General features: G+C 46.7%; 1 protein-coding gene across 3 annotated transcripts; it reads right to left on the reverse strand.

Moving 5' to 3' along the window:
• Positions 1–5,606: 5,606 nt before the first annotated feature.
• On the reverse strand, positions 5,607–20,977 carry PPIE (peptidylprolyl isomerase E). Of its 3 annotated transcripts, none has more exons than XM_074305233.1 (10): positions 20,882–20,977; positions 19,838–19,936; positions 18,306–18,349; positions 16,257–16,283; positions 12,769–12,850; positions 11,893–11,993; positions 10,042–10,165; positions 9,451–9,636; positions 8,436–8,578; positions 5,607–5,945 (listed from the first exon to the last, which is right to left on the reverse strand). In XM_074305233.1, the coding sequence occupies exons 1-10, from the start codon at positions 20,910–20,912 to the stop codon at positions 5,883–5,885; spliced, it is 900 nt and encodes a 299-aa protein (XP_074161334.1). In that variant the 5' UTR covers positions 20,913–20,977; the 3' UTR covers positions 5,607–5,882. The 3 variants fall into 3 exon arrangements, with proteins under 3 accessions (XP_074161334.1, XP_074161336.1, XP_074161335.1); XM_074305235.1 differs by having other exon boundaries at positions 5,607–5,951; XM_074305234.1 differs by lacking the exon at positions 20,882–20,977 and adding an exon at positions 20,153–20,627 and having other exon boundaries at positions 5,607–5,951.
• Positions 20,978–21,949: the final 972 nt, after the last annotated feature.

The following is a 21,949-nucleotide window of genomic DNA, read 5'->3' on the forward strand; positions in this document are numbered from 1 at the left end:
TCCACCAACAAGCATTAGTGTCCCAATTTTTCCTATATCCACTACTGCATTATAATATTCCTTTTCTGCCATTTTAGCCAATCTGATTGAGGTAGCACCTCAGAGTTTACTTTTTCTCTAATAAATAGTGATTTTAGAGTATTTTTATATACCTATATATAGCTCTAATTTCTTCATCTGAAAACTCTCTTCATATCCTTTGACCATTTATCTTTTTATTTATTTATTTATTCCCCCCCAACCCCCAGGCTGGGGATAAGTGACTTGCCCAGGGTCACACAGCTAGGAAGTGTTAAGTGTCTGAGATCACATTCGAACTCCGGTCCTCCTGAATTCAGGGCTGGTGCTCTATCCACTGCGCCACCTAGCTGTCCCTCTTTGACCATTTATCACCTGAAGGAATTCACAATTTTCCATATAGCATATATGGAACACACATATACTTTGTCTCTCTGCCTCTGTCTCTCTCTCTCTCTGTGTCTCTATTCCTGCCAACTGAGCATACAATTATTGTGCTTTATATTATACAATATTTTCACAGTCATTCTCTAATGGACAGAGCGCTGGTTCTGGATCTGAGTCCAGAAACACATGGGGGGGGGAGGTATTACAACTCTCTGGATCTTTTCTCCCAACATGTAAAAAGGGGATGAGAAGTTAGTGTTCTATATGACCTCTAAGACCCATCTCCATTGTAACAGAACACTACAAGCCTGCAAGGTAGGTAAGACAGGATCCTTTACAAAGACTTAAGAAGATCTGGCCAAGATTGCTTGGCTAGGAAGCAGCAGATTCAGTTCTCAGTCTTTGGACTCCTTTTCCAAAGAGCCCAAAGCACCGCCCCACGGGTCAGCCCAACATCCCTTAAAGCAGTACTGAACCGACTTTTTAGATAGTGCGATTCAATGGCTGGGAGGAGAAGTGAGGTAAGGAAGCCCAGATATGGGCCAAGACTCAGATAAGGGGAGTCAAAACTTGCCTGCCCTCCTGTGCCCTCTCCCAAAATCTAATGGGTGTTATTTTACATGTGAATAGCTCTGGTTTACTCTTTCAATGAACATTTATTAAGAATTTAGTATGCTGGGGGAAAAAAAATCTTTGTATCAGATTTCTCAGATAAGGGTTTGGTATTCAACTTTAGACAACTAATAAAAATATATAAAACCAAGAGTCATTCCCCAGGAGATAAGTGGTTAAACAATATGAATAAATAGTCCTTGAAACGATTTCAAATGATTAACAACCATATGAAAAGCTACTCCAAATCACTGATCATAAGAGAAATATGAAACAAAACAAGTTTGAACTTTTGTTTTACAGCTAGCAAATTGGAAAAATGGTAATGATCGATGTTCTGTGGCTGGGAAAACAAGCATATTAATGAAGTTGGTAGAGTTGTGAACTAATCTGGAAAGCAATTTAGAATTATGCTAAGGTGACTAAAATGTCCACTGTGCTTTTGGACCAGAGATTATGCAACTAGACATATACTCAAGGAAGTCATGAACAAAAAGAAAGGCTCCATATGTACGAAAATATTTATAGCAGTTTTTTTTTTTTTAATGTTAGCAAAGAACTGGAAATCACCATTTGGAAAATGGCTAAACAAAACATGGTACAGGAATATAATGGAATATTACTGTGCTGTAGAAAACAACAAACATAAAGAATACAGAGAGCCATGGAAAGACATACATGAACTGATATTTAGTAAGGTAAGCCAACTCAAGAAAACACCATAAACAGGAACTATCACAATGTAACTGGAGAGAATCATATCCACAAAGCTGAAAATGAATGCTGTAAAATTTAGAACCAGAAGGTTGGTCTTTTAAAAAAGATAGGATACCCTCTCCCCACTCTCCAAATCCTTTGCATAAATAGGCAAGGAAATGTGTTGTTACTGAGTGTGGAACCAAAGGTCAGATTTCATGATAAATTTTGCTGGATTTTTTTCTTTTTTTTTCTAAAAATGTCTTTGTTATAACTTGCCACTGTGCCCAAAGGACTATAAAACTGTATAATCTTGACCCAGCAGTACCATTAGGTCTATGCACCAAAGAAATGAAGGACTTTCTGGACCTGCTTTAGTTTCTTAATGTCTTCTAAAACATGGTACTGAACTGCACATAATGCTCTACGTAGTCTGAATAGAATAAATGATATGTAGGGAAAGTTTTTTAAGTTTCATTTTTAACATTTTTTTGAATAATAGTTCATTTTTTCCCCAATTACATGGAAAATTATTTTTATCTTTTTTTTTTTAAATTTGAGTTCCAAATTCTTTCTTCTTCCTTCCCCTCTCTTCTTCCTGAGACAGTAATAAATTTGATATAGGTTATATATGTGCAATCCTGCAAAATATAGTTCCATATTAGCCATGTTGTGAAAGAACAGACAAAAAACTCAAAGAAAATAACAAAAAAGTATATTTTGATCCGCATTCAGACTCCATACATCCTTTCTCTTGAAGTGAATAGCATTTTTCATTATGAATCCTTTGGAACTGTTTTGGATCATTGTTTGGCCGAGAAGAGCTGACTCATTCACAACCGATCCTCTCACAATCTTGCTCTTACGGTGTACGATATTCTACTCCCTTCTTTGCATCAGTTCATAGAAGTTTTCCCAGGTTTTCCTGAAACCATCCTGTCCCTCATTTCTTACAACAGTAGTTCAGCACAATCACACACCACAATTTTTTTAGCCATTCCCTATTGATGCATTTTCTCCATTTCCAATTCTTGGCATCTATAAAAACTATTTTCAAAATTTTCTTTTTCAAGAGTATTTTATTTTTCCAAGTACAGATAGTTTCCAACATTCATTTTTGCAAAACTCTGTATTCTGATTTTTTCTCCTGGCCTTCTCTACTTCTCCCCTCCCCAAGACAAGTAAACATATAGATAAAATATGTACAGTGAGCGCGAGCTCTCAAAGACCACACACACGTGGCTTCGCTGCGGGCGTAAACTGAGGCAGGGGCGGAGTCGGAGCCGGAGAGGAGGGACTGGACTGTCAATCTGGCTCCCCCGGGTGGGGGAGGCACAGGACATAAAGAACAATGACCATCAATTCTGGATGACACAAGGAGTGAGGAGTCAGGAAGTCTGAAGTCCCCCTCACCTTGAGTCTCACATTGACAATTTATAACCTTATAGCAAGTGGCCGTCAGTCATGGGGGGGGGGGTTTACAACTAAGGGGGTTGAGGCAGAACAATTAGGGAAACTGAGGCAGGACAATAAAGGAACCGTGGCAGAGCATAACAAACTGTTATGTGAATACGATGGAAATATATGGAAAGTTACTGCAATCTGGGGAGACCTGTATGAAATGAGGCCGAGTGGAGGGAGCGGGAATGGGAGAACAAGACAGTAACAACGCACTTTGGACGATTTAGGCGGGCCGGTCATTCAGTGAGCAGGGGTAAGGCCTCAGGAGGCAGACCAGACAGGCACGTGTGGGGTTTGGTTTGCTTTTTTGCTATAAAAGGTCACTTTTCTCTCTTTTTTCGCAGGGGCTGAGACTCGGGGTCCGCCGGGGGCCGGCGCCCTTCCCCCACTGGTGAGTCCTCCGGGCGCCCCTTTTAGGAGGGACAGCCCAGACCCGCCGCCGGCCTTCGCGCCCCCTCAGGCGCCGTGCCCGCGCTCCCCCTGAGAGCGTAAGCTCCTTGCAGGCAGAGACTCTCTTCAGTCGCATTTGACGCGCGCGCACGGGATCAGCCCCCAGTAACTGCTTGCTAACCTGACTTGACCCGAGTCCCATAGGGCCGCTCGGAGGCTCCGCGCGCTGGGGCGTCGGGGCGCTAGGGCTGGGGGGGGGGCCGCGCGCTCGGTTACCTGTCCCGCGGGGCCGAGGCTTCAGCCTGCGCGGGTGGAGCCGGGCCGAGCTCTCCCGGAGGCTGGCGGCTCCAGTTTCGGGAATCCTGCCGTCGGAAGGCGAGGTCGCGGCCCCGCCCCCTCCGCCCGGGAGAAAAAGACCGCTTGGCGCGCCGGGCTGCGGGCAGCGCCGCCCACGTGTGGCCGCGGCTGTGATTGACACGCGGAGCGTCTCCCCCAGACGCGGGGGAGGCCGGAGCTTGCCGAGCACTGAGCGCTCGGTGACAGGCTCGGTGAGGGGACGGGGTTCGAACGGCTGGAAGGAAACTCGGTTTTCCCTGCTTGGGAAGAAGCAAATAAATCCGGGCGGAGCCGTCACGAGGCCTGGATCGGGGGAAGGTTACTGGCCCTGACACAGCCGAGGCACCTGGGAGTCCCGAGGCCGCTCTGCCCCCTGCTGGGCGGGTGGGAGACGCGCGAGCGGTTCTGTTATCCCCAGGAAGGCGGGGACACTTCTTGGGCAACAAGTCACTGCCCTGGGGGAGGAGGGGAGCCGTACTTAGGTACGTCATAAATAAGTATACCATATATATGTATGTAAAACATTATATATAATACACGTACACACACAACAGTACTTAGGCGTGCCTTATAGAAGTACCGCGCACGCGCACACACACGTATACCCCACACAATCTTCTGATTGCTTTCGGAATGCCGGGGTGGCCGAGGAGAAAGCAGCCGCAAGGGCTGAGAGGGAGCCTTGGGACGGCCGGGCCCGCGGGGAGGCCGTGGGTTTGTGCACTGCCTCAGTGAGGTTCGGTGACGCTCATGGCCCCGCCGCAGAGGGCACGGGAGAAAAGGTTTGGTTGCGATTCCTGGTCAGGAAGGGCCCATTGGGGGGAAAAGGAAAACGTCTTGCAATCCCGGGAGCCAGTGGGTATAGACAGGAAAAGGGCGACGTGCCAAAGGGGCAGCTGCCAGCGCGGAGCCTGCTGGGAATGGCGGGGAGAAGGGCCAGCCGCGAGCTGGTGGTTAAGGAGCCCCGGCACACCCAGCTCCCACGCTTAGTGGGCGAAGCCTTTTCCAAGCGCGTTGACAGCAGAGGTCCGTTGGTGCTGGGGCACCCCTGCAGAGACGAGCTGGGCGAGCCCACGGTGACGGACCATCTCTCTCCCCAGCGTCAGGGCCAGGACTGACGCACAAACCAGCGGGGCCCAAAGGCCAAGGACCCGCGGGGGCCCCTGACAAGGAGGGAGGAGTAAGGACAGGCCCTCATCCCTGAGTGAGGCACCTTGGGTCAGCAGTCTCATTAAGAGTCCGAGCTGGGAGAGAGGGCGGGATCAGCCGAGAGGCACTACTTGGGTGCAGGGCCAGCCTGGCTGAGGATTATTAGGAAGTGTATGTAGGCCGGAAGAAGCCTCGGCCGGCAGGGGGCGCCCTGACTCGGGGAAGGAGCTGCCCTCGGAGCTATTATCCCCGCCAAGGGGCAGCATTGGGCCATTGCCGCAGGATTTCCTGACTTCCAGATCTCAAAAACAAGGAGGAAAATGTTTCAACTTCGTCATCTGTAAAATGGGGGTCCTTGGATTGAGCTGAAAGGGGCTAGAGACCACTGGAGGCCCTGAGAGAATAAAGGTGTTGCAGAAGTCCCAAGGGGTCTGGGGGCAGGGCTGGTGCTTCTGCACTGACACCATGCACTGGGCAGATCTCAGCCCACCACAAGGATGAGGCCCGTTCCTGCACAATCCCAATTATGTCTTTGCCAAAACCTCCACGAAGGGATGTATCACCAATAGAAAAACTAGAATTTATTTTTATACAATTGATACAAACCAACCATTACAGGCTCCAAGGAGCCCCCGCAGCCCTAAGTCCAGCCACAGCCTTCCCTTCGAGTCCCCCGGGGCAGGGCATTCACTCTCAGGGCCCATAGAGTGGCCCCCATGCTCCAGGCCTTCCTTCTCTAGCCGGACGAGGCCCTTTCTAGCTGAGGCATCTCGGATGATGACTTCTGGCTCCCGGGCACTGAAGCTGGGAGCCCGGGAAGGAAGCAGAGAACCTCACACGTACTCGCCGCAGTCAGAGATGAGCACTTTCTGCTTGGGTTTCCCATCTTTGCTGCCCTGAGCCTTGCAAAGAGAAACAAAGTGAAGGAAACATTCTTGGACCCAGTTGCCCAGCCCTGCCCCTGGAAGGCCGCCAGGGAGCCCATCAGCACCAAGTCAACAGTTCCCACTTTAAATCTACTAAGGTGGTTCTGTGTCATTTTCTTCTGGATCCTATGTACAGTTAATTGCTTTGTCTGTGACTGCTTGAGGCATGTATCTGTCTCTGGACTGAGCTCCAAAGTCAGCAGGCCTGTAATGGCCTGAGTTCAGAAATCCAGTTCTCTTGTTAATCACTGATCTAATGTTGCCTCAAGGAATACCGCTAAGTTCGGGGGATAGGAACTGCCATAAGGCAGTTCAGCCTAAAACCTGTGCACCCCACGCTATCCTTCAAGGATGTCCGGTTTGTTATCAGGCTACCTTGCAGGTGGACTCAAACAATGAACACTTCTTAATCATGGGGGGAGGCTCAGGCCATTGCTAGGCCCTCGTCACCAAACTTCTACGAATCACACTGCCCCCATATGTCACCTACCCCACTTGTTTCTTTGTCCTGTTCTCCCTAAAACCTATAAAAGATAACTATCCCTCTCATTTGGGATCTCAACTTAGAGGGGAAGCCGAAATCTTGCTTATTGGTAGATTTGTGCTTTATCAATAAACTGACCATGTTCAAAACTCTGTACCTCAGTTTACCTTATTGTAACTGTTACACTTCCTTACAATCCACCCTATGAGGCATAAGAATATATAAGGATCATGCCCAATTTAAAGATGAGAAAATCAAGTTCACTGATGCTGGGGAAGTGAATGGAACTAAGAGAACCCTGTACAGAGCCACACAGCAGCATTGTGCAGTGATCAACTTTGATAGATTTGGTCTTCTTAGCAATACAATGCTCTAAGACAATTCCAAAAGATTCATGATAGAAACTGTCACCCACATCCAGAAAAAGAACCATGGAGTCTGAATGCAGACCAAAATAGACTATTTTCAGTTCTTTGTTGTTTTTTCTTTCTTGTGGTTTTTCCCCTTTGTTCTGATTCTTTTTTCACAACATGACTAATGTGGAAATATGTTTAACATGATTATATATGTATATTGGATTGCTTGTCATCTTGGGGAGGGGAGAAGAAAGGGAAAGAGAGGAAAAAATGAAAATCAAAATATTAAAAAAGTGAACCTTGAAAACTACTAAATAAATTTTAAACAAGAAAAAACAAACAAACAAACAAACACCAAGGTTCCATGGGAAGTTAACCACATGCCTCCTCCTGCAGGAGACCACTACAACACTTGTACAAAGAGAAAGGACAAGTGAGAAAGGGCAGGTAGGGCCTCCATATTGTTCTGATGGTTATCCAGATAGGCCCCAAATTTCATCATCTACCAGATCCTGGATGAATTTACAAGAAAGCCTCTACCCTAAAGGTCTTTGAGCTCAATTTAAGTCAACCAACATTTCCTACCTATTCTTGAACCTTGCGTTTAGGACACTAGTCCAACCAGCTGTGGGGAAGCCTGTGGTAAAAGGAGGCCCCTGTCTGCAAGGAGCTTCCCTAAAGGTAAGATCTGAACTTGACCATTACAGTACAGGTCATGAGCCCTCTCTCTGACGGGGAGGACACTCTGGGGGGGAATAGTGTGAACAGAGGCACAAATGGACTCCAAAGCTGGGGAGGCTGGGGTTGGGCCAGAGCACGTGCTGGGGAACTTGGAGAATCAAGGTCAAGGCAGAATAGCTGCTTGGGTCCATAATATAGAAGGCCTCAGATTTTGGGCTAAAGAACAGGCAACAAGAAGTCACAGAATGTTTTTTAGAGAAAACTAAGACAATTGGAACTGCTCTCTCAACAGGGTCCATGGATAGATCTGAGACAGGAAAAAATGTACAGCTTTATTTTAAAGACCTCAACTTGAAGTTTAGTGTTTCCCTCAATTCTGTAGGTGGGCCACAAACCACAACAGTGTTAGCAGAAATCACAAAAATCACACTACAGTTGTTACAGGTATCTCAATCTTTACATTCATTGTTACTTCCAAATGACTACTGTTAGATTTGCCTCTAGATCACAGCCTTCTCATCTACAGGGTTATCTCATTGTATTTTATCTGTGTATTTAAGAACATTACCCTGAGAAGGGGCGGACAGGTTTCAAGGCATCTGCTGAAAAGTTCCATGAAACAAAAATGGCTAAAAAACCCTGCTTGAGAAGATGGCCTCGGGAATATAAGGTGCATCATGAGGAGAGAGAAGGCAGGGCTGAGGGGGTGAGTCCGGCAGGCTACTGTTGCACCCCAAGTGTGAGGGGATAAGTTGGATTGGGGAGGGGAGGGTGGTAGTGGGAACAGAAAGGAGGCCCGCAGGTAAAACTGAATGTGTGGAGTGAGGAAGAAGCGGGAAGGCCATATCACTAAGAGGAGGAGGACGGAAGGTGATAGCAGGCCTGGGAAGACAAGGCAAATTTCTGAACGAGTGAATTAAATAAACCCCATTCTCATACCTCAATCTTCTGTACCACATCCATGCCTTCAGTGACTTCACCAAAAACCACATGCTTTCCATCAAGCCAGTCTGTCTTGTCACAAGTGATGAAGAACTGGGAGCCATTGGTGTTAGGACCAGAATTGGCCATAGACAGCAGCCCTACAGAACAAAGAATGAGCACCTCAGTTGCTTCCTGGTGAAACCAAGGCCCGACTGCAGGCACTTAAGCAGCCCTGCCCATGTTAAGGAGTTCCATCCCAGGCACACATGCCACCTCACCTTCTTGTTCCTGATTTCCTGTCACTAAAACTGTTAAATGTCCCACTTCAATAATACCCACATCATCTTTTTACTTTTTTTTTTTTTTTTCCCTGAGGCTGGGGTTAAGTGACTTGCTGCCCAGGGTCACACAGCTAGGCAGTGTTAAGTGTCTGAGACCAGATTTGAACTCGGGTCCTCCTGAATTCAAGGCCGGTGCTCTATCCACTGCGCCACCTAGCTGCCCCATTTTTTTACAAAATACAATGTGACAATCTCCCCAGGAGACAGATCCTACAATTACTGTCCCCAGAGAGGCTGTTTTACTTTGTTTTGGAGGAAGAGAAGTCGCAAAGGAAGGAAGCATGATAAGACCGCAATGCTGCTAGAGTCAAAGCAATACATAGTTGTGGATAGTGCCGGGAGCCCCGGGAAGTTCAGTGCTCACAGCACAACATGTGTGTATACTTGGATGTGGATTTCCTCAGGGTGACTGCACCTTCCACCACGCAGGACATCACCACTCGGTGCCACTGCCTGGCACCCACATTTGGGCCAAGCCGCTCAGCGCCAAGCTGGGCCAGGTGCTGACAAATTACGGTGGGTCCTCTTGGGACCTGTCAGAGCGCAGAGAACAGACCCTCTGGGCACACGGGCAGACCTAAGCCCATGTGCCAATACTTTCAACAGCTGTGATTTCATCCAAAGGTCTCCAACCCATTCTCAGATTTCTAGAAAAGGAAGGGGCATCAAAGTGCTGAGTTTGTTCCTACCTGGCCCTGTGTGTTTCAGAATAAAATTCTCATCGTCAAACTTCTTCCCATAGATCGATTTGCCTCCACTGCCGTTGTGGTTGGTGAAATCCCCAGCTTGACACATGAACTGGGGGATGATGCGGTGGAAACTGCTTCCCTTGAAACCAAAGCCCTTTTCATGTGTGCACAGACAACGGAAATTCTCTGGTTTGAGAAAATTAAGTGAGTTTAGAATAATGTGATTTTCTTCAAGAACTCTTATTGAGAAGATTTTTCTATTAATTAATAACTCCCCGCACCCTTCCTAGCCACAGCACAGGGCTGGGCTCTCTTCCTCAACCTACACCTGAACATTTGGGGACTGTTGGGGGTGGGGGTCAGCCTTGTTCTTCTTGGTCCTCAAAGGGCCACTATGGGGAAAAGTTACAGAAAGGCAAGATTGGGAATCAACAGAAGGAAAACCTTCCTAACAATCACAGCCGCTCAAAATACAATGGGTCTCTTCAACAGTCACCAAAGGCCTTCTAGTACATGCTGGCCAGTCATGGAGGATGCTATAGAGGACTCTCCTCTAAGATTTGGAGAGAACTAAGTGCAGCTTACTCTTACCTACTGTCATAGGGACAATATCAGAGCGCAAAAGCATTTGGATTCGGCCAGCGGGTTTGTTTCCAATCTTAATATCCATATACACCTGAGGATTGGCTCTTGCCTTTTTAGCTGGGGGCTCTCTCTGGGGAAAAGACAAAAATGTTTTTAATAACATAAGTAGTTGTTTTTTATTGCAAAGAAATATATTTTCTTCAGAAAACACACACATAGCATTTTCAGACTTCAGTGTAAACCCAAAATGAGACTTCCCATTATCCTTGGGTTTAAAAATGAAACTTTTTAATCACTGACCCCTCCCTGCCCATTGGGTCAAGAAAGACTTTCTGTTATGGAAGATCTGTATAAACTCACACAAAGTGAAATGAGCAGAACCAGAAGAATTTTTTACACAATAACAGCAACATAATAAGGTAATCAACTGTGAAAGACTTGGCTGCTCTAAGACAATTCCCAAAGCCCCATGATGAGAGATGCTATTCGCTTCTAAAGAAAGAACAAATAATCTGAGGGCAGACAAAGCATACTGTTTTTTACTCTCTGTATTTTTGTGTTTTCTTCTGCAACATAGTAATGTAAAAATGTTTTGCATGGCTTTATCTCTACAACTAAGATCAAATTGCTTGCCTTTTCTTTTCTTTTTTTCCCGAGGCAATTGGGGTTAAATGACTTGCCCAGGGTCACACAGCCAGGAAGTGTTAAGTGCCTGAGACCACATTTGAACTCAGATCTTTCTGACTTCAAGGCCATTGGGCTATCTAGCTGCCCTACTTGCCTTTTCAAAGAGAAGGGAGGAAAAGAGAGAATTTAGAACTCAAATTAAAAACAAAAGACAAAAAAAAAAAAAACACTTTTACATATAATTGGGAAATAATTAATGAAATAAAAATAATTTTTGAAAGAGACATTTTTTTCACTTGTGTTAGGGTGAGGTCCTTATGATGAAGTATTGGAAGAGGGCACAAAAGCTTCCAACATGACCCACTCCACTGGTTAGAGCAGAGCAGAAGCATGAAGGTGCTAAGGTTTCTTGCTAATGCTGACAGCTTTATTACCTGTAGCACTTCTAACTACCCTACTGCTTCAGCACAGACACTCTGTTCAAACGTCAGATTCTTTTTCTCACCTTTCATTCTCCACTTTGAGCCACGTGAAGTCACAGAACAGTTATCTCCCAGATGCCCAACACACCATTTTCTTACAAGAACTGCCTTGCTTCGAGAGGCCCTGATCTCCTGTGCTAGCTGCATATTCTAATCCTGACCAGTGAATAACCAACTGCAGCATTCTCCCATTGGGCTACAAGCTCCCAATAGAAAAAGCTGTCTAATCCTTTAAAAAGTGAAGTGTTAAACTGTGTACTGACACTTGTGGATGCATTCTCAATCCACAGCACCCCCTCACCTTTTACAGACTTCTCCATTTCAGAAAGCTAAGGTCATGGCCCATGTCTCAGACTGCAGCCAGGATGCTTCTGGAAGTCTTTGACATTATCCAAGTCCTTTCCATTCCCATCCCAGATAGCTGGGTCTGGAGACAGGAAGGTCTGAGACCAAACCCAGCCCCAGATACTCACTACATGTATGATCCTGGGTAAGTCACTTAACCTGTATCTGATCCAATTTCATAAAATGTAAAAAAACCCAAAAAACATGGGGATCAAAATAACATTTACTTCACAAGGTTACTGCGACTGCCAAATGGAAGACTGTTTATCCAAAGGCTTGGCACAGTGCCTGGCACACAGTAGGCACTCAGGGTATGATTGTTCCCTTCCTTCCTCATCTGACATGACAGTATCAAAAGCACTATTTGGTCTCTCCTCAGGAAGGTTTGAGCCCTGCCATTTACCTCTGGGGCTTCTGACGTGGGAGGCTCCGATGCTCCTTCCTCTTTATTCTCCTCAAGCGTCTTCCCAGAAAATTTCTTCAACCAGTCATCATCTGACCACACTGAGTGACAAGAACAGAAACACCGCCAATGACCATGGTCCAGAGTGGCGACCGACCACTGCTTAGTCATCGAGTACGGAAGGACAATTTGTCCTCACAGCCAGAGAAAAGGAAAGCTAACCGTGGAAAATTTTCTGCCCTTTTTATTTGTATAGAAAACAGATGTTAGCACTGGCAGATAAGAACGGGGTGGAGGGACAAAGCCAGCCCCTTGGGGACAGGACAGTCACTCCCTGGGGGAGCTAGTTCCAATACCTGTCCCAAGATGGGAGCCAAGCTGCCAGAGGGAGCCCTGGTCTGGAACCTCGGGAAAGGAAGATGAAAAACTCTCACTTTACTTAGCTTACTTCACTGTAAAGTGGGAACTGAGATTCTTGTAACTTCCAAGCTCATGTGACACTTGTTACAAATGCTTTTTAGAAACTAGGAAGTCCTACATGACCAAAAATTGATATCACTATCCATCTCCAATTAGCACCAAATGGAAAGTCACAGGAAAGAAGTAAAAAAACAAAAAAATAAAATTTCCTCCAGAATAGAAACAAGTGGTATATATTTGTGATAAAAATTAAGTCAATTGTTGTTCTTGTTTCAGCTCCTTTGTTGATGGACAGTAGCTTTATCTCCACCACAAAGGTATTCTCCCATTATACTAGAAGAGTTTGTAGGGGGACAAGTCCAGTACAGGTACATCAGCTAAGCAAAAATCCTAAATGCTGTGAAACAAGTTCAAGAATATCTATGGGCAAAAGACAAATTAGTCCCTTTTACTCACCTGGTCTGGAAGAGCCTTCTTTAATTTTCATGGGTTTAGCCAAATTGACGCGAATTGTCCTTCCAAAGAGCTCAGACTCGTTCTGAAAAGGAGAAAAGTAAGAACTCAAAAACTGTTTCAAGGACTTGTGAGATTCATGCTGTTGAAAAGGGAAAAACCCGTTGGGCTCCCTGCCTCTCATGTCGCTCCCCGGTCTTCTCCAGCCTCACCTCCTTATCCCTCACTGTCCCAATGCTGTTAACCAGGGGCATGGAGAGAAGCATCCATGCCCTCCTTCTGATGCATGTGTGCTTCCCAAGTCAGAGAACTCAAGTTCAAATCTGCCTTCTGATTACTACCTGTTCGAGCTTGGACATAATGTCCCAGGAGCCACTATCCCCATCTGTAAAAGCCTTTCTATTTTGGAGCTGAGATCAGCTATCCTCTTCACACATTCCTCAGCCTCACGTGAAGCCGTGCTCTCCCCTGAAGGCCAGGTGCTCAGTGAAGTTCTGGGGCTGCAGGCGCTCCCGCCACCCAGATGTCCAGGCATCTCTGCGGGCTGTCTCCTCACTGGTCACCTCTCAGGTCTCTGGCAGTCTCTTTTCCCACTCTCCTATTCTGTGGAGCTTGAGAAAGAGCCAACCCACTTCTCCCTGCCATAAACACTCTGACTCCCTCACTCAAGTGTAAATTTGAATCATCCTAAGCTAACCTCTCACAATCCCCATCACTGTCCCCCCTAACTTCTGGCACATGCTCCCACCTGCCTCCATGAGGGAACTCATGGGTTCTTCTCCATCCCCTGACAACTGGCCCTGGGGGCCCAACAGGGGCTGGCCCTGGTCTCATTCTGGGTGCTGCAGTCAGAGAGGACATCAGCAAGATGGGGACCATGGCCCCAGAGGACAGGCCCAAGGCAGCAGGGATGTTTGGTCGGGAGAAGGGGAAGAGTCCCAATGGCGGTCTTCAAGCAATCTCCCCTGGGAAGAACCAAGAGGAAGCTTACAGAAGAACAGATGGAAATTTGGGGGAAGTAAACACCTCCTAATGACCACTGCTGTTTTAGTCATTTTTTCAGTCACGTCTGACTTCTCATACATGTGGGTTTTTCTTGGCAAACTCTCTAAAGACACTGGCCACTTCCTGCTGCAGCTCATTTTACAGATGAGAAAACTGAGGTAAACAGGGTTAGGTGGCTTGCCCGAGTCACAGAGCCACATCTGAACTCAGATCCTCCTGATTACAGGCCCAGTGCTCTAACTACTGCACCACCTAGCTTCTCCTAACCGCCCCAGTGAGACCTCTTCTGGTTCTTATCTGGTCCTGACCCTGTAATTAGCAACTTCATTAAGACTTTTGGTCTGAGCTGACTTCTGCCCAGGCCAGCTCCCAGCTCCCCATCCCCCCTACCCTCCTGGAGGATGCAAACCTTTTATTCACTTCTAATTAATCCTTCATCACAATCTCCAGAACGGGTCAGGCTCTCTCTAAACACACAGCCTCCTCTTCACTCATCTGAAGATCCAAACCACTCTCAACCCCACAGCCCCTCCTCCCGTGAGCTCCTGGTCACACGGTGGTCCTCCCACCTAGACCAGCCTTCCCACCTGGGCCCCCTGCTGCTTCCTCTGGGCCCTCTGGCCCCTTCTTCCCGGGCATTTTCAGTCAGTGCTATCCAATGGACTCTTCCCCTCCGGCCTGTGAAGATGCTCAGCTCCCCTCACTGTTCTTCATCCCTCCTCCGCTCACCATTGGGGCTTCCGCCCCACCCTTCTCACAAACCCCTCCAGACAACAGCCTCATCCTGGCACTTGCCCCACCCCTCATGGGATATAAAGAGCTGCTGGCTCACTGGGAAGGAGGAGGCAACAGGAGGAAGCAAGAAGGCCTGCTCAGTGCCAGGCCCTGCTACTTACAAACCCCCAGGAAGTGGATGTTTTATGACTCCTTCTGCCATTGGGGAAACTAAGGCAGACAGAGTTAATCACACAGTAAATAAGGGTCTGAAGGCAGATCTGAACTCAGACATTTCCTGATTCCAGGCTTAGCATTCTGTCGGTTTGAATGAAGTAAAACAAAGTGAAAAACATGGAACCAAAAGAATAATATACAAATACAGAGTAAATAGAGTCAACACTAAGCAGCAGCAAAATTTGGGACAATGCCAAATAAACAATCCAGTTAGAGATCTCGTGTCTTTTTTACATCTTTTTACAATTGGCAAAGTACAAAAGTGGAAAGAGACAGCTATCAGGGTTAATCACACCATGAGGAGGTTTTGCTTAACAAACAATTTCAGAAAATGTACTTTGTGGGGGTCTGTTGAGTCAAATTAAATGTACTGAAAAATAAAACCAGGGGTTTCTGCAGGTATGTCTGGTCATCCTGCCCCTTCTCTGTACCCTTTTTTCAAGGCATCCACCCTCATCTGTTATCTTTGGAAGGATCCCCTAATCCCTCTCTGCCAAGCTGTCTCAGAACTCGTCTGTCCCTGGGCTTTCTGCACCTCACAAAGTGGGAATTCTAACAGGTCACATGGGCAAGGGGCTCAGAAAGGGAGGAAAACAATACTACTGAGGTGTTAGTCTGGATCTCTAACTTCAAACACAAAAGGTTTAAAGCTGAACTCATACTCTCTCCCCCCCAACCCATCATTCCTCCTCATTTCTCTTTCCCTGACAACATCAGCATCTCATCTGACTCCTCTTCATCTCAAACTGACCAGCTAGGGGGCAAGCTTCTCAATCCTGCCTTGACAACCTGGCCAAGGTCACACCACTGGCAAGCATTAGGCCAGGAAGCCAGGTGTTCTTGACCTCAAAGTCAGCTCTTCCCACAATACAGCAGAAGGATCACTCATCCTCCTGGGGATCCACTCATAAGTTCCTTCAAGGTGTCCTCATGATTTCTCCCAGTAATCTCTCTCTCTCACACAGACACAGACACCCACACAAACCAACTTGTCCATCATTAAACAAATTCTTTGTGTTCACCATAAAATGAAAATGGCTTGGGGAGCTTTCCTCCCTAAGCCAATAGGACCATTACACTTTTCAGGATTGATCTACAATAAGGTAATAGTATGTGCAAAATCTCCTAGAGTTCACTGTGCTTGGAAGTTATCAGAGTAAATGTCAAACTAAGCAGATACAAAGTACAGTGATTTTTTCACCTTAAGTCAAAGCTACTGTTCATCAAAAACCAAGACCAGCACTAAAATAGAGAACGGGCTATTTTCAACAGAGATTTATTTAGCAGAGGAGAGACAATATATAGAACAAATATTAAATCATTATAAAACTAAATGGGGGTGGGGGGGGACAGTTAGGTGGCGCAGTGGATAGAGCACCCGCCCTGAAGTCAGGAGCCCTGAGTTCAAATCTGATCTCAGACACTTAACACTTCCTGCTATGTGACCTTGGGCAAGTCATTTAACCCCCAATTACCTCAAGGGGGAAAAAAACTAAATAATAATATTAGTAAGAAATAAGGAACACAATGCATACCATGTTATCAATAGCTGCTGCAGCATCCTACAGAGAGAGAAAAAAAGAAAAAAAAACTAATTACCATGTTGTAAAAACTACAATGAAGCACAACTGAACATTTAAATAGAAATTGATTTTTTAAACAACAAAATTAACCATTCTCTAGTGTAATCTTTTTTTTTTTTTTTTTAAATGTCTAGTGTAATCTTCTAAGCAAAGTTGAGAGGATGTCAATATGCTGTGGATTCAATTATCACCTCTAAACAGATAACTACCAAATCTATATTATCGACTCCTAATTTCTCCCTCTTGTCTTTAGGACCTAGTAAATACCTCAAAATCAGCATGTATGAAACTCACATGGGCTCTCAACCCTCACTAAACCCTCCTCCAAATGCACCATTTCTACTGAGAGTCCCACCATGCTTTGGGAGTTTGCTTCCTCAAGCGCCATGCCCAACCAGCTGCTAATACTCTGCCCATAACACATTTTTGTGACCTTTCTTCTCTTCATTTTCATACTTTCTCCTACTTTAGGCTTTGCCATCTCTTGCCCAAGTCCCGATAGTAGTCTCCCCGCCCCCAACCTGCTCTTCCTGCCTCCAGTCTCTTCTCTGGCCAATAGATCCTCAACACAATTACCAAAATGATGTTCCTGAAACCAAGATCTAACTACATCATCCTTAATCTCCACAAACACTCTAGAATCTTGAATGGCTCCCTGCTGACCCTAACATAAAATGCACGTTGCTCAGTCAGGTGTTTAGAATGCTCCACAATGTGGCTCCCACTACCTTTCATTCTCTGTTACAGTCTCATGGGACCGATCCCATCTCAGCCTTTGGAATTCACTCTAATGTCTGAAATACACTTCTTCCCTCTTGCCACGTCTCAGAAGCTCCAGCCCCTTCAAAGTACAAACCAGAACAAGCTCCTACAGCATGTAGGCTACCTACATGTCCCTGCCCTTTCATTATTAGCACCATCTCCCTACTAAATTGCTGTGAATTATTTAGTATATTCCTTATGGAAAACAGATGTATATTCTTTCTTTACTTGCATGTTTATTACATAGCTTCCAAAAAAAATGCAAGCTCCTTGAGGGCAAATTTTTATTTTTGTTTTTTGTTTTAGTACCCCCCCCAAGCACTTGGAGTAGTACCCTGCATAGATGGGGTGCTTAATCAAAGCTTCCTGAAGTGAAAAAAGTAGTCCCTGAAAAGGCATTCACTTCAAAAGCTAGCACACATTTCAATGGAATCTCAACCGAAAAACCCTCATTTGTATGAACACACTCCAAGGAAGAATGGCTCCTTTTGTAATCAAAACAAGGGGAAATCAAAGCTTTTAAAATTGTTTAAAACAGTGCACTTCTCAGAAGCTGACCATCAACTGAGGAACAGCTTTACAAGGTGTGATACAAGGACATTTTTGTTTTTTGTTCTCGAAGAGGCCCATGACCGTGACATCCAGGAGGTGCCATGACAGGCAAGTGAACTGGATTTCAGTGAGAATGGTGGGGCAAACTCACCCGCCTGAATTTCTCTCCAGAGCCATCTGCATTCAGTGGCAAGAGAGAGATCAGGACAACTGAAAATAGCCCTGGATGCAATGGGACATGTCTTTAATAGGCCTCAATTTGATTGAAGCAACACCCAACACAAGAATGAGACTGGATATGAAGCCCAGAGAGAATGAACTTCATAAGGCAAAGCAATCAGAAGTGGGGAAACAGTTCATACCATGACAACAATGTAATCAGGAAGAACAACCCCTGGAAAAAAAAAAAAACCCAAACCAAATTGCGTAATTCCAATGCTCAAACTTATCCCCCAACAATCCAAGAGCAAATCCACCGTTCTCTCCTTGCAGAGGGTTAGGGAACACTACAAATACTATCAGGTTCAGAAAATGTACTGAGTGGTTTTCCTGAACTGTTTCTCCCCCCCCCTTCCTAAAAAGGATGGCTCTATAGGCAGGGGCAGGGGATAAGGGAGGATATGTTTAGAAATGAAGGTCATTAAAACCAAAAAATAGTGAAAAAAAACTTTTACTGATGTTTCTCACCTCTGCCAACTCAAATTCAACAAATGCAAATCCTCGATGTTTTTCTAAGAGAGAACATAGAAAGGAATAGTTAGATTAGGTAACTTTATGATAAGACACTGCTAGCAATGGAATTCAAAGAGGGACAAAGAAACCAGAAATTGAAAAAAATCTGTATCACAAAATATTCCTTTTCAATGCAGTTCTCTGGTCCAACTGGAAACAACAATGTGATCTGTAAACTTTGTGATTTAGCCTGGACACATCCAGAATGCTCCACAATTTAGAAATGCAGCAGCTCCCTTACTTTAACACAGCAGTAGCTCTGTGAATTGAGCAAGGTACACTGGGTAGATCACAACGCTTAGCGTACAACTGTTTGAGCTGCTCAGCAGGTAGTGAGCCTCCTATGGGGGCGGACAGTCCCCAACGCCCTCTCACAGCCTTCCCCCAGTGGCTGGGCCTGCCGGAACTTGTGGTCTCCTGCACCCTATGATGCAGCCCTGGAGAAGACACTGCAGGAAGGGCAGCTCGATTTAACAGAACAATATGTGTTAATATATTTGATGATAGCAGAATTTTAAACATTAATTGGCTACAATAAGTTCTACTAACCTTGGCTTACAGAACTGCCCGGGCAACAGACTATAATTCAATCAACTATTGATCATTTACTCAACAAATATATCTCCAGGGCACGTATCACTGTAGAACTCGGCCCACAGCGAGCTGGGGCACGCTCCCTGATGTGGAAATGGGCCAGATTTGACTGGAGAGGCCAGGCCCTGGTGGCAATCAGAGAACCGAGGCCCGTCCCCACTTGGACAGCACACAGCAGCGCGGGGCAATGGGAGGAGCGCCTCAGGCGGGCGCTCACCTCTGACACTGGCGCGCCTGGGGAAGTCACTGTCTAACTGAAGAGCTTTAACAATCCCTCCTCTCAAAAAGTCGTAAGGAAAATGCTCTGCAAACTATCAAATACTATAGATTATGAGAAATTTCATGTAATAATATGAAATTACTTTCCTAACATGGTGACAGCTGGCAGCTGGAGGGGCGAGGGCCCATCCTCAGGATGCCCTCCACCCAGCCCAGGGGCCTCCTCCAAAGACCAGCAAAGCACTTCCCATACCCCATTCTGCAGGAACTCCAGAAGGCCCTTGGAGGCTGGTGATCTTCACAGTACAGATGAGGAAGCCGAGGCTCCCCTCCGAGGGATGCCTTGGTCCCAATGACAGAGCTCTTAGTGAGGCAGGATCCGAATCCTGGTCCTCCTGCCTCCCCACCACATGAGCAAGGCTCCTCCTAGGTCTGAGGTAGGGCTGGGGCTTCACAAGTCACAGAGGCTACCTCAATCTTCCTTTGGTACTTCTGAACCCCTTTTTTTTTTTTGCCCAGGAAGATTTAAGGGACTTGCTCAGGGTCACACGGCCAGGAAGTGTGAAGTGTGTGAGAAGTCCTCCTGACTTCAGGGCGGGTGCTCTGTGCACTGCGCCCCCTAGCGGCCCCTGAACTCTTCTAAGGTAAAGGAAAAGACATCTGAAGCGGCCCACCTGTTTCATAATCCAGAGGGATCTGAATGTCTGTGATGTCTCCAAAAGGAATAAAAGCAGCATGAAGGACCTTCTCATCCACCTCCTCTGCGAGGCCACCTGCAAATGAACCACAGGTCTTCCTTTCAATTCTCTTTCCTTCCCCTTAAGGTGTATGCTGTGTCTCCCTGGGCCAGTCCTTTAGCCCTGCGACCCCCGGGACCTCATCTGTGACCCACAACGTCCCTTGGACTTAAAGCAGCAAATCCACCCCATCACGTGGCAGCCACGTGCGGCGTGGGGGCACAAAGCCCGGATGTCCTGCAAAGGACTCACTTCTGGCACCTCCTTAGGCTCTGACAGACAGCAGGCGAGTCTACGTTCTCCATTTCACACTGGAGGAAACCGAGGTGGAGCGTTAGTGCCGGCTCAGGATCCCGGCATCCCCACCTCGGCTCCCTTCTGCCTGTTAAAGCCCCCGCTCTCTGGGCGACTCGGCTTTCAGACGCCTCTGCACTGGGCCGCCCTGCTCTCCGCGCGGCTGGGCCGCGCCGCTCACTTTCCAGCTGGCGTGTGCTACCTGCGCACATCTGGTCTCCCTGGCGGGCAGGGGTCCAAGTCAATAGAGCATTTATGCATCAGAAGCATTTATTAATCGCCAGCTAGGGGCACGGAGGAGGGGGAAAGACTCTACTCTCTGCCCTCAAAGAGCTTACATTCTGGCGGAGTTACAGCGGAAGAAAAAAGAGTAACAAACCCCCAAGGGAATGAGGAGGGAAAGAGCCGCAGGAAGCCCTGGGTACCCAACCACAGAGCTTGCAGGGCATGCCCGGCCCGCGGCTCCGCCCCCGAGCACTCAGGTAGGCGCGCGCTCCCTCTTTCCCCCAGGTCTCGCGATAGGCCTGAACGCACGCTCGCTCTCTCCCTCCCTTATCCTGCCTGCCCTGAGGTACGGGGCCTAGGTCAGATTCCCCTCACCGGCCCAGCGTTCCTAGGCCGAATAGAAAAGCACTCCTACGGGAACGTCGACCTCGGCCCTAGCCCAGAGACGTGGAATTCACTCACCCACATAAAGAACCCGCTTGGTGGCGGCCATCTTACGTCGGCCTGCGAAAACGGAAGTTGACGTCTGCCTCTGCTTCTGTTTCCGCCCAGGCCCTGAAAGGTCGAACGCTGTGTGTTCTTGACAATCTCTCTGCAGCCATAGGTCGGCCGCATTAAGAGGAAGGTTTTTGCGCCTGCGCGGTCTGTGCTGAGCTTAGCATCACGAATCTCTCTTTTCCAGAGGCAGAACTGGTTGGGAGAGGGATGGACGGCATTTAAATGTTTGCCATGGCCCTGGGCTAATCACATGAAAGAATCTACAAAAAAAAAATTTTAACGCCTGCGCTCTAGGAGCTTACATTCTAATAAGACTAAACACCTGAAGGAGTAGCGGCCAGGGAACGAGACTTAGGCCTGAATGTCAGTATAATTAAGGCGCTCCAGTGGAGTCCCCAGAACTGGAATTAGGGAATGGAAGCCATACTTCTCAAATTTGCGGATATTAACCTGAAAGTGATGACATCATAAAAGTCAGCTTCTTAAGCGTACCGGCCGCGGTCAGTTAGAACCTGAGTTCATACGCAATCTCAAACACTAGCTGTGTGACCCTGGCAAGTCACTGAACCTTTCTTACCTCAGTTTCCTCATCTGCAAAAATGAGCTGGAGACGGAAATGGCCAACCATTCTAATAACTTTGCCAGAAAACTTTAAATGGGCGCACGACAAAAGCTAAAACCGATTCTACTAACTGTTGAGACGGCGCTTTGTTACTACTTTTAGTTCTTGGTGAATTGGAGGAAAGATGGCTAAAGAAAGGACCCGATCGCTATTCCTGGTGGATAAGTCAGTAATTGACTACAAAGCAGAGAAGCTAAATTTTTATTTTGCTTTTGATCATCTCTGCCAAAGAAAACCAGGAAGGGAGGGAAGTGACTAATCCAGGGACTTGATATCAAATAGTACCTGGCCCATGTTTGGCACTTAATATGCTTATTGACTGTTTGAATACAAAGCTATGGGAAGGACTTAGTGACCCAGATGAGCATCACTGGACTTTACAAGAACAAAGGGTCGTTCTGTTTTGGAAG

Source organism: Sminthopsis crassicaudata, chromosome 3, assembly GCF_048593235.1.
Source record: "Sminthopsis crassicaudata isolate SCR6 chromosome 3, ASM4859323v1, whole genome shotgun sequence".
Lineage (NCBI taxonomy): Eukaryota > Metazoa > Chordata > Mammalia > Dasyuromorphia > Dasyuridae > Sminthopsis > Sminthopsis crassicaudata.

What these genes read in the sequence shown, in the direction of transcription:
- PPIE (XM_074305235.1), bottom strand. Translation starts at nt 20,912, where the DNA reads ATGGCCGCCACCAAGCGGGTTCTTTATGTGG. An exon ending in CAGCAGCTATTGATAACATG is followed by an intron (nt 12,851 to 16,256) that starts GTATGCATTGTG and finishes TCTCCTTTTCAG; the next exon opens with AACGAGTCTGAGCTCTTTGG. An exon ending in CCACGTCAGAAGCCCCAGAG is followed by an intron (nt 10,166 to 11,892) that starts GTAAATGGCAGG and finishes TCTTTTCCCCAG; the next exon opens with AGAGAGCCCCCAGCTAAAAA.